This window comes from Melopsittacus undulatus, unplaced genomic scaffold (assembly GCF_012275295.1).
Source record: "Melopsittacus undulatus isolate bMelUnd1 unplaced genomic scaffold, bMelUnd1.mat.Z mat_scaffold_74_arrow_ctg1, whole genome shotgun sequence".
Taxonomy (NCBI): domain Eukaryota; kingdom Metazoa; phylum Chordata; class Aves; order Psittaciformes; family Psittaculidae; genus Melopsittacus; species Melopsittacus undulatus.
This window is the reverse complement of record NW_022994562.1, coordinates 236,058-251,205: the sequence shown is the minus strand read 5'-3', so window position 1 is coordinate 251,205 and position 15,148 is coordinate 236,058. Positions and strand designations below refer to the sequence as shown.

General features: G+C 54.8%; 3 protein-coding genes across 5 annotated transcripts; all 3 read right to left on the bottom strand.

Moving 5' to 3' along the window:
* Positions 1-1,186: 1,186 nt before the first annotated feature.
* LOC117438868 (integrator complex subunit 7-like) lies at positions 1,187-4,192 on the bottom strand. Of its 3 annotated transcripts, none has more exons than XR_004551054.1 (4): positions 3,810-4,136; positions 2,230-2,346; positions 1,522-1,579; positions 1,187-1,409 (listed from the first exon to the last, which is right to left on the bottom strand). XR_004551054.1 is itself a non-coding variant. In XM_034074256.1 (2 exons), exons 1-2 carry the CDS (start codon positions 3,934-3,936, stop codon positions 3,432-3,434), a joined length of 303 nt encoding a protein of 100 aa, XP_033930147.1. In that variant the 5' UTR covers positions 3,937-4,192; the 3' UTR covers positions 3,282-3,431. The 3 variants fall into 3 exon arrangements, 1 of the variants encoding a protein (XP_033930147.1); XR_004551053.1 differs by having other exon boundaries at positions 1,522-1,582; positions 3,810-4,117; XM_034074256.1 differs by lacking the exons at positions 1,187-1,409; positions 1,522-1,579; positions 2,230-2,346 and adding an exon at positions 3,282-3,607 and having other exon boundaries at positions 3,810-4,192.
* A 3,782-nt stretch (positions 4,193-7,974) lies between these two features.
* On the bottom strand, positions 7,975-9,090 carry LOC117438865 (hydrocephalus-inducing protein-like). Its single transcript, XM_034074253.1, has 2 exons — positions 8,899-9,090; positions 7,975-8,433 (listed from the first exon to the last, which is right to left on the bottom strand). Exons 1-2 carry the CDS (start codon positions 9,088-9,090, stop codon positions 7,975-7,977), a joined length of 651 nt encoding a protein of 216 aa, XP_033930144.1.
* Positions 9,091-12,926: 3,836 nt separating this feature from the next.
* LOC117438864 (hydrocephalus-inducing protein homolog) lies at positions 12,927-14,596 on the bottom strand. Its single transcript, XM_034074252.1, has 5 exons — positions 14,570-14,596; positions 14,246-14,404; positions 13,396-13,676; positions 13,000-13,219; positions 12,927-12,938 (listed from the first exon to the last, which is right to left on the bottom strand). The coding sequence occupies exons 1-5, from the start codon at positions 14,573-14,575 to the stop codon at positions 12,927-12,929; spliced, it is 678 nt and encodes a 225-aa protein (XP_033930143.1). The 5' UTR covers positions 14,576-14,596.
* Positions 14,597-15,148: the final 552 nt, after the last annotated feature.

Below are 15,148 nucleotides of genomic sequence, written 5' to 3'. Positions count from 1 at the left end.
CTGAATAACTCTGAGGGATACAGCAAGGCCATGGGAGGCCCGAGGAAGCCTAAGCAAGCAAGATAAGAAGAAGCTGTAATTCACTGAGTTATGAGAACTGTGGACTGTTGGCAAGCATTCGAGGTCAAGTTCTCACACCTGTGTTTAACCAATTATATGTTAGTCACTAAGGGTCTTCACGACAAGTATCCAATCATGATATGCCAAATTGCTGTAGGTGTGTGTAAGCAATAGTATATAAGGAGTTAAAGCTTTGCAATAAATGGCTTTTTGTCTGATCAAAAAAAAAAAAAAAGGGGGGGGAGTGTAACTCCTTGACTGTTAACACTGTACAGTTTACTTCTGCAGCTGCTTCACATCCCCTTTGCATTAGAATGCTTCTGGGCATGTGTTGTATGAATCTTTCTGATCATTCTGAATCTATTCACAAGAATTTGTTTGAACTTAAAGAAAATATGAAAGAACTTACTGTAGAAACAAATCCTATAGACTCTTGGTTAAAATCGTTAGGAATAAGTAGTTGGTTAAGGAGTTTAATCATGATGTTTAGCGGACCAATAATGATTATGTTGTTAATTTTGTTTTTTGGACCTTGTCTGTTACAATGTATTATGCAACGCATGCAGCGGATGACGAACACCTTATCTGAAAAAAGAGGGGGAGATGTTGGTGGTCGAGCATGGGCGCTTGAAGAGGCCTACAGCAAGCTGTGAGAAAGTGAACTTATGACCCCAGGTTAAAAGAAGAAGAAGTGTCAAGATCAGCAAAACAGGAATGCAATAACAGGATGCCAGTAATTGCAGAAGCATGATGTAACGCTAAGCTGAAGCGAAGGCGTGAAACCAATCAGGAGAGGTAAAGGGGAGCGTGTATCCCTCGTGGGCAAAGTGAAGCAGCCAATCAAGTAATGCGTGATCACGTGTAAGACAGTATATTAAGAGCAGCTTTGTAATCAATAAACGGAGCATTTTGTGAACCTACATCGTATCGGTGTTTTCTCCCCTCCACCTGGCCGCGGCACCATACAAGATCAATAGTCCCTCCCATCCAGCCTCACCCTCTCCTTTTTCAGTTAAGGCAACTATTCTAACAAGTTACAGTCAGGGAGGAAAACATCATAGGGGTACAGAAACAACCCATACAAGTACAAAATCAATAGTCCCTCCCATCCACCCTCACCCTCTCAATTTTTTTATTAACACAACAAAAAGCATTTCTACAAGTCCGCACTCGTGCAATTCTTGCAGAGCCAAGGCCACGCAGTGAGCGATCCCAATACCCTGAGCCTTGTTACTGGACAATAAGAAGATTCTCGGCAGGCATAAGCAAGGTCAATTGTCTTGTTATGCTTCTGTAATTTCCCATGTTTTTGTGCAGAGAATGATCTCTGCCAAGGCTATAGTTTCCCACTGTGTTTTTACAAATACAGTATTACAAAATACACAAATGCAGTTTTACAAATACAAGAACAAACAAGTTATAAACATTAGCTTTGTAAAGAGTAGTAACCTCTAGACTCACCAATTAGAGCTCAGCATCCAAGGTTGCTCAGCTTTCTCCTTGAGTCAGCTACATCCACCTGCTAAACATGCACAGAGTTACCCACATGAATTCAAGCTAAATAGATTAGCCTAAAGAGAAAGAGGTTCAGTATCGCAGCAAAAACCTGGACATTCCTCAGCTTTGCAGAGCCTAACATTTACTCCCAACACAACCCTTTCTTCTACCCATTCCCCAAGAGCTATTCACACACCAAACCCGACGTTCATTTTCTCCTGCTCCACAGCTCCCTGCTGTGCTAAAAGACTTGCTAGTGTAGCTGAAAAAGGGACCTGTTCTTTCTGTGTGCTGACCGGCAGCACAACCAGACTATCGCAAGGAAATCGCAGAACAATTTACAGCTTAGCTGACTTTTAAAGATTCAAGAGCTTGGCCCAACAGGAGCTAAGCTTGTCTGACTGTTCCAAAGCAAACACCATTACATTTATAAGGAAGCAACCTATCCAAGGACACTGTGATACCAAAGAAAGGCAGTGCAAAAAAGCAGACAATGCTTCAGATGGAGCAAACCTCTGAAGAGTCAATGACTTCAAAAGAAGTGATTATGCTGCTGGACAAGGTAGTGCCTTTGCCCTGAGCTTTCAAAGCAGATCAGCAAGATACATGCTTGCCTCAGTGCTGAAGTTCCAGCTGAATGCACTGTTATTCTCTCTACTTCCACCTACTTACCAGAAGCAGCTTCCTCGGTATGCTCGTCCGCAGTGCCACATCTTCTTTTGCTGCGTCAAACACAAGGCCAGGAAGTGCATCCAGTAAGTAAACTCCCCAAGAGGTGAAGGACAGGAACTAATAAGAAAAAAAATAATTACTAAAATAGTTGCACTGAAGTAAAACAGAAAACTGATGTCAAAGCTGGAAACACAGTGCTCCAATCCCAAATCTGCTTCATGCCTTTAGCCCTTCCATTACCACTCTGCAGCCCCACGCAGTAGCTCACTCTAAACTGTACATGCATTCTCACTAGCTCCCGGTCAGTGGTACAGAGGGAAGGGACTGGGGCTTGACAAGGTCTGGTTTGTTCTCATTATGGTGACGGCGTATTGAAGCTCTCCGGCTTCCAGGCACAAAGGGGAAAATACTGTGACACGCCCTGACAACAGGGGGTCACGCTGCCAGGCCACCAGCAGCACAGGCAGCCATGCAGGCAGAGACCCAGATCCTGACTACAGGCAGATCGCATTGCCTGCACCACGACTAAGTGGCTTGGCGCCGTCTTTGGAAAGAAGGGGCGAGTCCAGACCATCCCTCTGCTCGTGGACTTAGGGAAGACACCCCTGTTACTGCACAGCGACCTGCTCTCCCTCCAGGGAGGCTTAAGCTAAGCTGCAGCAATTTTAACAGGGGCCTAAAGGACAAGCTCACTCACTCCCCCACATTGATAGACAAGGACAAGACAAACACAAAACAAAACGTCCCAAAAAGGGAGACGGTCTCTGTGCAGCCACTGTCCGGGGAGTCACCCTACTCACCAAGCAAGAGAGGAGAGCCTCAGACCATGCCCAGGGATGCATGGAAGCCGGAGAGCTTCAACAGGCCAAGGGCCAGATGCTGTGACACGCCCTGACAACAGGGGGTCAGGCTGGGTAGGCCACCAGCAGGCAGAGAGCTGCTGGGGCAGAGGAGAGGGACAGGGAAATGGCCCTCCCCTGCTTACAGGGTGGCCTGGGGGTCCAAGAGAGCTCTATTTCCCCCTCGGGTGCGGAGACGCTGGCTCTCACCCTCCTTACAGGGTTGCCACGCTCTCCGGGCAGCCAAAGGAGCAAGACGGCCAAAGGCCAAAACCAAGAGTAGCAAAGACCTGAGCCCTGCTTACAGGGAGGTCGCCCAGCACACAACGTTCCTCAGGGCCCCCCAGAGGTGCCATCATGCTCTTATGAGACCTCGCCCTGTGCCCACAGGGTTTCCCTTTGCCCAGGGTGCCTTTCTCGTGCCCCCTCTTCTGCCCGACGCAGAAGAGGGTTAGGATTAGGGAAAGGGTATTTCTTGAAGAGCCTGGGAAAACGAACGACGGCTTCGCACTGCTCTCCGAGCTTCCCATACCTGAGACCTAAACGAGACACCAACAACCACTGCAGACACCGACACTGCTTCCCTGCCATGCCCTATCAACCCCCCGCTGGCGGTACAAAAGCGAGCTCCCGTCAGCCGAGGACCGCGGGCCGAGACAACACCGCCCCTCAGGCGGTGGAAGCCGAGGACCATAACAGCAACATTACAAGGCAGGCACTGCCATGGCCGCTCGGCCTCACCTTTGTCGACTTCCATGAGAGCAGAATTCGCGTCCAGCTCCTGCTCCCCATAGCCTGCATCGGACAGGAACGATTTGGCGCTGGCAGCCATACCGACCGCTTCAGCTCGGATGGGATACCTGCGCATGCGCCGCTCAACCACACCGCCTCAGCGCACGTGCACTACGCACGCGCAGTAGGCATTACGCAGCCACCGTACGGAGCCGCCGTACGCAACCGCCGTACGGAGCCGCACACGCAGTAGGCTGTACGCAGGCGCCGTACTGAGCCGCCGTACGGAGCCACCATTACGCACGCGCAGTAGGCAGTATGGAGCCGCCGTACGCAAACGCCGTACGGAGCCGCTGTACGGAGCCGCGGTACGCAGCCGCCGTACGCAGGCGCCGTACTGAGCCGCCGTACGGAGCCGCCATTACGCACGCGCAGTAGGCAGTACAGAGCCGCCGTACGCAAACGCCGTACTGAGCCGCCGTACGGAGCCACGGTACGCAGCCGGCGTACGCAGGCGCCGTACTGAGCCGCCGTACGGAGCCGCCATTACGCACGCGCAGTAGGCAGTACGGAGCCGCCGTACGCAAATGCCGTACGGAGCCGCGGTACGCAAACGCCGTACGGAGCCACGGTACGCAGCCGGCGTACGCAGGCGCCGTACTGAGCCGCCGTACGGAGCCGCCATTACGCACGCGCAGTAGGCACTACGGAGCCGCCGTACGCAAACGCCGTACGGAGCCGCCGTAAGCAAACGCCGTATGTAGCCGCTGTACGCAAACGCCGTACGGAGCCGCGGTACGCAGCCGCCGTACGCAGGCACCGTACTGAGCCGCCGTACGGAGCCGCCATTACGCACGCGTAGTAGGCAGTACGGAGCCGCCGTACGCAAACGCCGTACGGAGCTGCCGTACGGAGCCGCCGTACGCAAACGCCGTACGGAGCCGCTGTACGCAAACACCGTACGGAGCCGCGGTACGCAGCCGGCGTACGCAGGCGCCGTACTGAGCTGCCGTACGGAGCCGCCATTACGCACCCGCAGTAGGCAGTACGGAGCCGCCGTACGCAAACGCCGTACGGAGCTGCGGTACGCAAACGCCGTACAGAGCCGCCGTACGTAAACGCCGTACCCTCATTTTGACCCCGCATGCGCAGTAGCAATTTTGATTCGCGCATGCGCAGTAGCAATTTTGTATCGCGCATGCGCAGTAGCAATTTTGGCCGGCGCATGCGCAGTAGCAATGTTGGCCCGCGCATGCGCAGTAGCAATTTAGGCTCCCGCATGCGCACTAGCGATTTGAGTCGCCCGGGGCCGGAGGGCCAGGAGGGGGCACTGGTGCTGCGCCTGTTCAGCGCACGCCTGGCTTCGCATGGAAGCTGTCAGTGCCATTGTCCCTAGCATGCTCTCACTGCACCCATGCACCACCTGCTGCAGAATCTGGGAAGAAGCAACACGTCATGTAAATACAATCTGCTATCAAAACTATTACAAACTTATATACTGATGACTGACAGGAGGCATTTCTAGCCACACAACATTTTGCAAGTGCAAGAAACAAGACATCACAAATGATGTCTACAAGTGTTATTTCCATAAGTGCAGAAGATTTTTCTTTGCCTCTGTTCCAGATCTTTCAGTTCTTATCTAATGGAAACGTGACAGCTGTTAGCTCCATCTCTTTCCACAAATGCCAGGGACAAGGATTACCCATAAAGCAGTTAACAGTAAACTAAAGCTGTAAACCAGGAAGATAAACAACTAAATACTAAAGACACCTTTACCTTCTGTTACTTACAGGTTTTGATTTTAATAAAATATGTTCTGTTTTAGCTTTCAAAAGGTACAACCTCACATACAAGGAAGCCATCAGTTAGCGGCTACAGTGTTTGAAAGCACTAGATGCAAGAGCTGTGTCTTTAAGAATACAAACAAATGCCATTTAGTCTATCGGGACACACTAAAGGATAATTAAGAACAACCTCAATCTCCACTTTCTCTTATTTTTCAGAGCTTTTGTGTGCTTTTGAATTAGGATTCCTGCTGCTCAAGGCCCTTTATTGTCACAACCTATGACATCTCTTCACGTGCACTTTTCTAGCTCCTCCTATAAAATGGGATACTAGCTCAGACCAAACGTTCACCTCCACATCAGTCAAAGAAATAAAATTCTTGGGAAAAAGGAGTTTAAAAAGCAAAGGCAGTATGTAGCACAGCTCCCTGAATGTCTTCTTTGCCTCCATGCACTTGCAGAACAGCCTAACACAAAGGTTTCTCTATTTCATACACCCAACATATTGTTATTCTATCAGTTCATCCTGATATTTTCTGAACCTACAGAAACACCCTGTGGCAACAATGTCAATGACATACTCTGTCCAGAACCAGTTCTTTGGGTTTGTTTTGCACCCACCACTTATTACCTGCATCCCACACTCCTTTGTTTCCTTACTGGGAGGGCCAGTGAATAATAGTTGCTGTTAACTTTTGTATGCTGCTTATTGCTTTAAAACTACAGAGAAAGAGGAACAGACTTTTTCATTCCTCCTTCTCCCTCAAGGCCAAATGGGGCAAAGATCCAGGATGAAGAAAACAAGTTGGTTCCTCCTACTGAAGTTATTCCATGGCTAAAATAATCCCTGCCACTCTTTTCCAGACTTCTTCCAGTTGTACTGCATTTCCATTTTCCTTTAAACGAGATGAGGGAGTCAAGTGACATGCTGCACTCCAGCTGAGAGCACACTATTGGTTTGGTGGCATACCAGTGCCTTCTGTTTTATCTTGAATTCCTGCTTTGAAGATTGCCAGCACCTCATTTGCTTCAGCTGCTCTTGAAGCATTGAGCTGACGCTTTCAGGACATTCCATTATCATTCCAAAATCACTTCCACCACGGTAAGAGTCAGCTCATCAGTGGAGTAGCAGGTATTACAAAATACACATTGAGATCTGCAGCTTTCAAAATGGACTGCCTATTTGACCAGTTTCTCTATCAGATTTATTTTCCCATGTAGCTCTTTCATAGAATCATAGAATAGTTAGGGTTGGAAAGGAGCTTAAGATCATCCAGTTCTAACCCCCCTGCCATGGGCAGGGACATCTCACACTAAACCATATCTTCCAAGGCTTCATCCATTCTGGCCTTGAACACTGCCAGGGATGGAGCATTCACCACTGCTTTGGGCAACCTGTGCCAGTGCCTCACCACCCACACAGGGAACAATTTCTTCCTTCTAGCTAACCTGAACTTCCTCTGTTTCACTTTAAGCCCATCACCCCTTGTCCTATTGCTACCGGCCCTGATCAAGAGTCCCTCCCCAGCATCCTTGTAGGCCCCTTCAGATGTTGGAAGGCTGCTATGAGGTCTCCACGCAGCCTTCCCTTCTCCAGGCTGAACAGCCCCAACTTTCTCAGCCTGTCTTTGTACAGCAGCTGCTCCATCCCCCTTAGCATCCTCGTGACCCTCCTCTGGATTTGCTCCAACAGCTCTACGTCCTTCTGGTGAGGACACCAGAACTCTACCCAGTGCTCCAAGTGTGGGTCTCATGAGAGCAGAGTGGAGGAGCAGGATCACCTACCTTGACCTCCTGGTCATACTGGTGGTGATACAGCGCAGGACACAGGGGGTTTCTGGGCTCAAGCCCATGCTGAAGCCAGCTCATGTTCCGACCCCCAGGCCCTTCTCCTCGGGCTGCTCTGAATCACTTCTCCCTGCAGCCTGTAGCTGTGCTTGGGATTGCCCTGACCCAGGGGCAGGAGCTGCACTCGGCTTTGATGAACTTCAGGAGGTTGGTCACCTCTCCAGCATGTCCAGGTACCTCTGGATGCCATCCCTTCCCTCCAGCACGCTGACTGCACCACACAGCTCGGTGTCGTCAGCAAACTTGCTGAGGGTGCTCGATCCCACTGTCTGTGTCACCAACAAAGACGTTGAACAGGGTCTGCCCCAACACCGACCCCTGAGAGACACCATTCCTCACTGGTCTCCAGTTGGACATAGAGCCACTGACCGCAGCTCTCTGCGTGCAGTCATCCAGCCAATTCCTTGTCCACCGGGTGTCCATCCAGCAAATTCACGTCTCTCCCATTCAGAGACAAGGACGTCGTGTGGGAGGATGTTAAATGACATTTATTTGCTCCAGAGAGCACGAACGTGGCAGGAAGGGCTGGGGGCAGCTGCTCACTTGCGGGGGGAGGGCAGGCCCCGGAGGTGGTAGATCCAGGAGCCCCCAGGGCAGGAGACCACCAGCCTGCTGGTGACAGGAGCCGGGCCGCCCGCGAAGGAGACGGTGATGGTGGTGCTGCTCTTGGCGCGCAGCACCTCGGGGGCCCTGACGGTGAAGCCCGGGTGCTTCACTGCGTATTGGAACGCCGTGGCCTTCCGGAAGACGTTCCTGAAGGAGATGGAGGTGGTGCCGCCGGCTGGGATGAGGAAGGGGCCCTGGGCTTCAGGGGGCAGCGCAAGGCCCATGAGTGGGATGCAGTACTGCCCACCCAATGCAGAGCTGAGCTGCAGCGTGGCCTTGGCTTCGCCCAGGTGGCAGGGCTCAAAGGTCACTTCCACGCTCAGGTCCGAGCCCCCAGCACTGGCGGGTGCCGCACTGATGGATTTTGCCGTCTGGAAGTCGGCACAGTCGGTCTGTGCAGGGGAGACAAGAGACCATGGGGGGTGGGTCACAACAGCAGAGCCAGCACCTCGGGAAGAACACGATGGTCCCCTGGCCCTGGCCTGGCCCACCCACACCACACTCCTGGTGAGTGCCTGCGGGGAATGGGCACGAGAACTGTGCAAACGTGCCCAGCAGGGACAACCCTGCACCCAAGCCCCAAGACGCCCGACTGCCAGACCTGGGCTGCAAGGGGGAAGCAAGCCCAGGCACCGTGGTGCCTGTAGAAGCAGCTCCAACCAGGGCAGCAGGCACGGGCCCGCAAGGGAGGACAGTGCAGCTGGTGACAAGCCCACACCAGTGGGAAGACCCCTGGGCTCACATGGCCACCCTGGCTCTGCCACGCCAAGCCAGAGGCACTTGGAGCCCTTGGTGGAGAGGGCTGGTGCTGGCCAGAGGAGCTGCCTCCCAGCCAGAGCCCCGGCAGCCGCGCTCACCTGTACGAGGTACTCGGTCTTCTGCTGGGCAAAATGCCGTATTTTGGTGGTGATGGTCTGACGGGAGCCCAGCCTGGTGCGGAAATACACGGGCTTCTCTGGCCTGCTCCAGGTGGCTTTCAGCTGCAGGGTGTAAAACAGAGAGCCCAAGTCGCTGCTCTGGAGCACCAGCTGCCCGCTGCTCTCACCCATTTGCAGGGGCTGATACTCCAAGACAAGATCTGCCTGGGAGGAAGGAAGGAAAAAGCCACTTTGTCAGGCAGAGGCAGGGAACACGTGTGCCTGACAAGGGGCAGCTGGTCCCTGCTGTGCTCAGGCAGTGCCGGAAGGCTGGGCTGCTTTCCCCCCTCTGACTCCCCTCTCTCGGGCACAGCCTTGCTCCTTCTGGGGGACGGTTCACTTAGGGACAGATCCCAACAGCTCACAGCCCTCCAGCACGATGCCAGAAGCTTCCCACCCATAAAAAGCCCCTGTGATCCCCCAGGGCACACACCACTTCCTGTCAATCCAGGCTGCAGACAACCTGGCCATGGGCTGAGGCTTGTCCTGCAGCCACTCACAGCTGGAAGCACCACACTAAATGAGGGGCACGTGGCACAAGGACCTGCCACGTGAGGCCCACTTGCAGCGTGTTCCAGGGGGCAGCAGGGCAGGCTCCACCAGCGCAGGACGATGCCCACTGGGGATATTCTCACACACTGCTCCCTCTCTAGATCATCGGCAGGGAGCTGCCACCACGGAAGGAAGCCCCACATGGCTCCTTTCAGGCATCACCCTTCAAGAGCATCCCCTGCAGCCAGGAGCAGGGAGAGCAGAGGGAGCCGGAGGAGCTTTGCCCCTACCTTTGACTGTGCAGGGACAGTAAAGTGCTGGGGAACGCTGACGTCGGGCACTTTGCAGTTGATGTCAAACGTCACCGGGACAGGCAGAGGGTTGTCCACCTTGACGCTGGAGGACACTCTCTGCCGAACAGCGGTGCTCATTTGAACAGTGCCCATGGGTCCTGAAGCCACCACCTTGAAAGTCACCATGTGGAACAAGTACTCTCCGGTTGTCTCATTGAGGAAGGTCACCTAAATCAGACAGAAAGGGAAGGGCTGCTCATTCCACACATGAAAACAGACCCAAAAGAGCCCACTGAGATCAGCGCCCTGCTTCCAGGAATGGCTGTGAGCACCCACCGAGGAAGAGCACAAGACCACAGAAAGCACGTGCGGTATTTCATAGGACCTGTGCACGTGGAGGTATGAAGAGGCATGTAGCTTCTCGGTGAGCCAACAGCTCCTTGAAGGGCCCTGCAGACCAGTGTCCTCACTTACCTTTGCCCTGAAGACTCCTTCTTTGCAGGAGAGGAAGGTGAGCTGGTAGTCCTTCTTCGCAGAGCTTGGCACGTCCATGTAGGAACACCCCTGCAGCACAGAACTGCTTTCCAGGTTCTCTGGTTTGAGCATGTCAATAACCACCAGGAACCTGTGGGTGAGAAGGACACAGTGAAGGTCAACACGAAGGACTCCCATAGGATACCCATTGTGTGGGGGTACAATACAGCCCCTCTCACCCTCAGTGCCTCAGGCACAGGGCACCAGCTCTCATCCCCCTTGGAGGAAAGCCCTCCAGGGTGCCTCTGCACAGGCAGAACGTGGGTATGGCCAGACACGGCCAAGGAGAGGGACAAGCTTTCAGGGAAGGAGCTTCCAGGCACTTCCAGACTTCCTGGGCTGGACTCACCTCTGTGGTCTGTGCAGCCAGTTGGACACAGGGATGAGCTCCGTGTGGCACTTCCTGCATGGAACCTGCCGGGAAATGGCCCCTGAACACCTCGGGGCTTCAGCAGTTCCTTCCAGGTGGTAGCGTAAGCCTGTCCCGTCCGGCAGGGGGAAGAAGATGGAGCCCTACAGACAACGAATAGGACAAGTCGGCTCTGGAGCACCCCTGGCCAGCCCCATGCCTCAGGCTCTCACTGCAGCAACTTCCAGCACGCCCAGCTGGCAGAGCTCTGCCTGCAGCCCTGTCCCGTGCAGGAGGAGGCACCAGCATCGCACCTGCTCAGAGCTGGTTGTGAGTGGGTGCATGGCCCACAGGACATGGCACAGCTACAGGACACAGAGGCAGCATCTCTGGGCAAAGCAAGGAGACACGGGCCCTGCGGCAGAGCTGCTCTGGACATCCCAACACTCCCTTACTGGCCACACTCACCTGGGCATGTCCCTGCCAGCCTGTGCTCATGCAGGGACAGCCCTGGGCAGGGCGTGCCCGTCCCTGATGAGCTCCATTGCCTCAGTCCTGCTGGCCTTAGCCCCAACAGCACTGCCCAGACAGCAGCCTCTAAGCTGGCACAACAGGGGCCCACCAGTGGATCCCAGACACCTGCCTCTGCCATCTCCTCTGCCTCCACAGCAGCTGAAAGCTGCAAGACTCCTCACGCAGGCTCTACGTTAAAGACATGCTGAGCACGTGCAACCCTAAGGGCACAGATCTGCTGAGCACCCTGGAGATGGAGACCAGAAATCTCTGACCTCATTTCTGGCCTACTGTAAGGTCAGCTGGAGCGGGACAAGGACCCGGCAGCTCCAGCACCCCAGAGCCCTTCTGAACTGACCCCTTGGATTTATGAGCTTGTGGCACAGAAAACATTGCAGAGGGGCCAGTCACCCCCATGTGCCCAGCCTGAGACCTGCAGGAAGGGCTCCTCCCACAGCTCCTGCATGACTGTCAAGAGATCTCTCTCGTTTCCCACTTGCCTGTTCACGGCCAGGAGGGCACTGAGAAACTGCAGGGCAGCTTTGCCCTTCTTGCTCCCTGCAAGCTGCAGGAGGACAGGCACAAGTGGTTGTGCCCAGGGCTCGGCGAGCCTGTGCAGCCGTGCGCTGAGCGTGGGGGTCTCTGAGCCCCCTGGGCTGCCACAAGCAGCCACCAGGAGCTGCGCAGAACAAACTTCATTTCTTGGCCTTCAGAAAGCCTGGCTCTTTAGGTCAGCTGCTCCAACACGTTTGGTGTCAGGCCCGAGTTCCCATCTGCCCTTTGCCTTTGCCTGGCCCCCAGCCACCACAAAACCCAGCTTCCAACAGAGGGCACAGGACACCTTCAGCTTGGACAGGACCTCTGAAGGTCATCTCGGCCAACCTCCTGCCCAAAGCAGGGTGAGCTACAAGGGTCATGCCACGAGGGTCAGCACACGCTGGCACAGCTCACGTACCTGGTGCTTCTTGTTCTCAGAGCTCATGGTTAGGGGTCTGTAGGTGACCTGGTAGACCTTTTCTTTTTGCCTGGCCTCCAGATGGATAAATTCAGGCCCTTTCCAGCATTTCCCCTCAATGATGGGCTGCAGGGTCCAGGCCTCGCTGCTCGGGTTGGACAGGAGGATGGTCTGGCTCTGCCTCTCACGCACATTGCAGCTGAAAGTCAGCGTCTGTAACAGAGGAGCACAGAGGCTGCTGGGTCGTACCCACAACCCTTCCCACTCTTCTCACGCTGGCTCTGCACCAGGACCTGGAGCACAGGGAGCAGCTTTTCCTTGTCACATGCAAAAATTACGCTTTGGCCATAGCTTTTGGAGTAAATCAAGCTGGTTGCTCTTGAAGAAGGGAGCAGAACAAGCCTTTCACACGCTGGGTGAAACGGGGAGTCCTGAAAGGAAACTCCTGTGCAAGGACAAGATCTGCAGCCACACAGCCCCTTCCTTCGTGGGCAGGAGGAAGAGGAGCTCCACGCTCTCTTTGGGAGCAAGAGCCAACAGCTCCCAGGCTGCCCCATCCCAGGGACTGGATGCAGATGCCTTGCCCCTTCCTACTGCTGAATGCCCTCCCCTGTCCCAGCAGGGGGGAGAAGTGTGGCTGCAGGTGCAGTGCTGGGATACATGGCATGGGTGCTGCAGTGCAGAGCCAGGACAGCTGAGCTGCTCACTGGAGGAGCAGCACCTTGAACAGGGGAGAAAGGCAATGACAGGGCTCAGGAATTCTGGCAATCCTGCCCAGCAGTTTCTCTCTGGGATACCCCAGCACCAGCGAGTCTGTGCTCACAAGTGTCCTTCAGTTCCTGCCCTGGGAGAGATGTGGTGCAGATGCTGGGGTCCAGGGGCCCATCCTGTCCCTGCTGCATTACCTCTTTGGGGCCAGGGGCCTCCACGCAGGATCCTGCCAGTGTAAGCTGCAGCACCTCACTGCCCTGGATGAAGCACCGCAGCCCCTTGTACTGGACAGCCTGGCTCAGCTTCGAGGGGCGGAAGGTCACAACCAAGGGGACATCCATCCCTGGGCTGATGTAACCCTTTGTGGGGCTGATGGAAAAGTCTGGCTTGAAGCTCTCCACGTCCCACATAAACCTTGCCGAGGAAAGCACAAGGACAGGAAAGAAGGATTAGCCACGGGGAGCTGTGAAGGCAGTGTAAGCCTCAGTGTGAGGCTCCAAGTCTCTTGTGGGCTTTCCCACCACATCTCAGGCCTGACGCTGAGCCACCTGGCAATAAGGCTTCAGGCTGGGCAGGACCTACTGCTTTACCTGACTCTCGTGTCGCCCGCGTTCCGCATGACGACGCGCCGGCACGTGTAGCTCTGCTGCACCACGGCTCCAAAGCTGAGCTGGTCCTGGTCCAGGCTCACGAGGCTGCCCTGGCAGGAGCCCCGCACCACACAGAGGGAGCGCACCAGCCCGCGGCACTCCAGCAGCACTTCCCCGCTGAACGGCTGCATGCGGCGCTTCGGGGAGAAGGTCACCTCCACTTTGCAGGTGTCTCCTCTGCCCTTCAGCTTTAGATCCTTGCTGGGCTTCAAGCACAGAACCTACCCGAAGAAACGAGTGGAGACTATTTCATCTGGCAAGCGAGCTGTGGAGCCTCCCTCACCACACTCAGGGAAGAGGCTTCCAATTCCTCTTCTGTCCCCACCAGCACTGCCCCAGTCCCACTCATTCCCTCCTAGGCATTCCTAGGGAATACCAAAGGTGTTTTCTACCATGTGTCCACCTGGTCACGGCGAGATCAACTCTGTCTTCTAAAGCTTTCACATACGTTCCAACAGAGCTGCAACTCTCCCTCTTTCAAGATTCACCTCCCTCACCTTTCCAGATCTAAAACACATGGCTGCATCCTGATGGATGTGTCTAAAACAGGCTAGAGGAATTGTGCTGCCTTCTCACTTCTGGCTCTCGGGGAGTCCTGGCACCCAGCTCAGCTGAAGCATTCGCACTGCAGGCATCTGCTGCCAGAGCAGTGCCAGCAGGGAGGACAGGGCAGGCACAGGCAGCCAGGGCAGCCCACACCTGAGTCATTACCTACTAGCTCCCACCCACAGCAGCTCAGTGCTCCCTGCAGGCACACCAAAGTGCTCTGCAGAGAAGGAACGGGCCTTACCCCAGCTTCCTGCAACTCTGGCACGGTGGACGTGACCCTCAGCTTAAAGGTGAGAGGGGCTGCACTCTTGTTGGCTACGGTGACCATCTTCTTCACCGTCTGTCCAATGCAGACGTTTCCCAGCTTCACCACCTTTCCTGGTGGATCCACAACGTCAACCTGAGGCGGTAGGGATTGATATCAAGCCAAAGGAAAGAAGGAGAAAAGGCTTTCTGCCACTCTCGTGGCAGAAACCCAAACCATGGGAGGCTGGGGAAGAGACGAGGAAATGAGAAAACCCTGCTGGTTACCACCTGGAGTTTTAGCCTTTAGATTTCATCTCACCTTCATTTTTATGCCCCTTCCTTGGGCCTCATCAGTCAGCTTTTCTCCCGGGGCACACGGAGGCAGCAACAAGCTGTTGGGGCTGTTGTCATTTTTCGGTGTCTGTAGGGGCTGTGCACAGAGGGAAGAGAAACCATAGGCAGGATGAGTTTCTTGACCTTCACCATGTGAGCAGGCTCCCCAGCCGAGTCATCCCCTCCCACATTCCTTCCCCCCAGTGGCAGGGATTATCCAAGTCCCTCTGCAGCCTGCCAGCAGAGCTGGCTAACCCTGGAAGGCCACCAGGATTTGCCCTGCGCACTGCCCCCGTCTCCCTGCACAAGCCTGGCCATGCTGGAGTGCTGGGAATCTACAGAGTGTGCACAGACCTTCCCCCTCACCTGCTCCTCAGCAAGGTGCTGCTGCTCAAACTGCACTGAGTAAACCTCACAGGGCTTCTTCACCACCACTGTCCCCTCTTCCCCATGGCTCTGGGGCAGCAGCGGTCCCAGCTCCAGCTCTGCGGGGATGGACTCCAGCCGTGGCTCCAGACCACGTCCCAAGACCGGCACCTGCAGGCGTTGGCTGCTCTGGCAAATC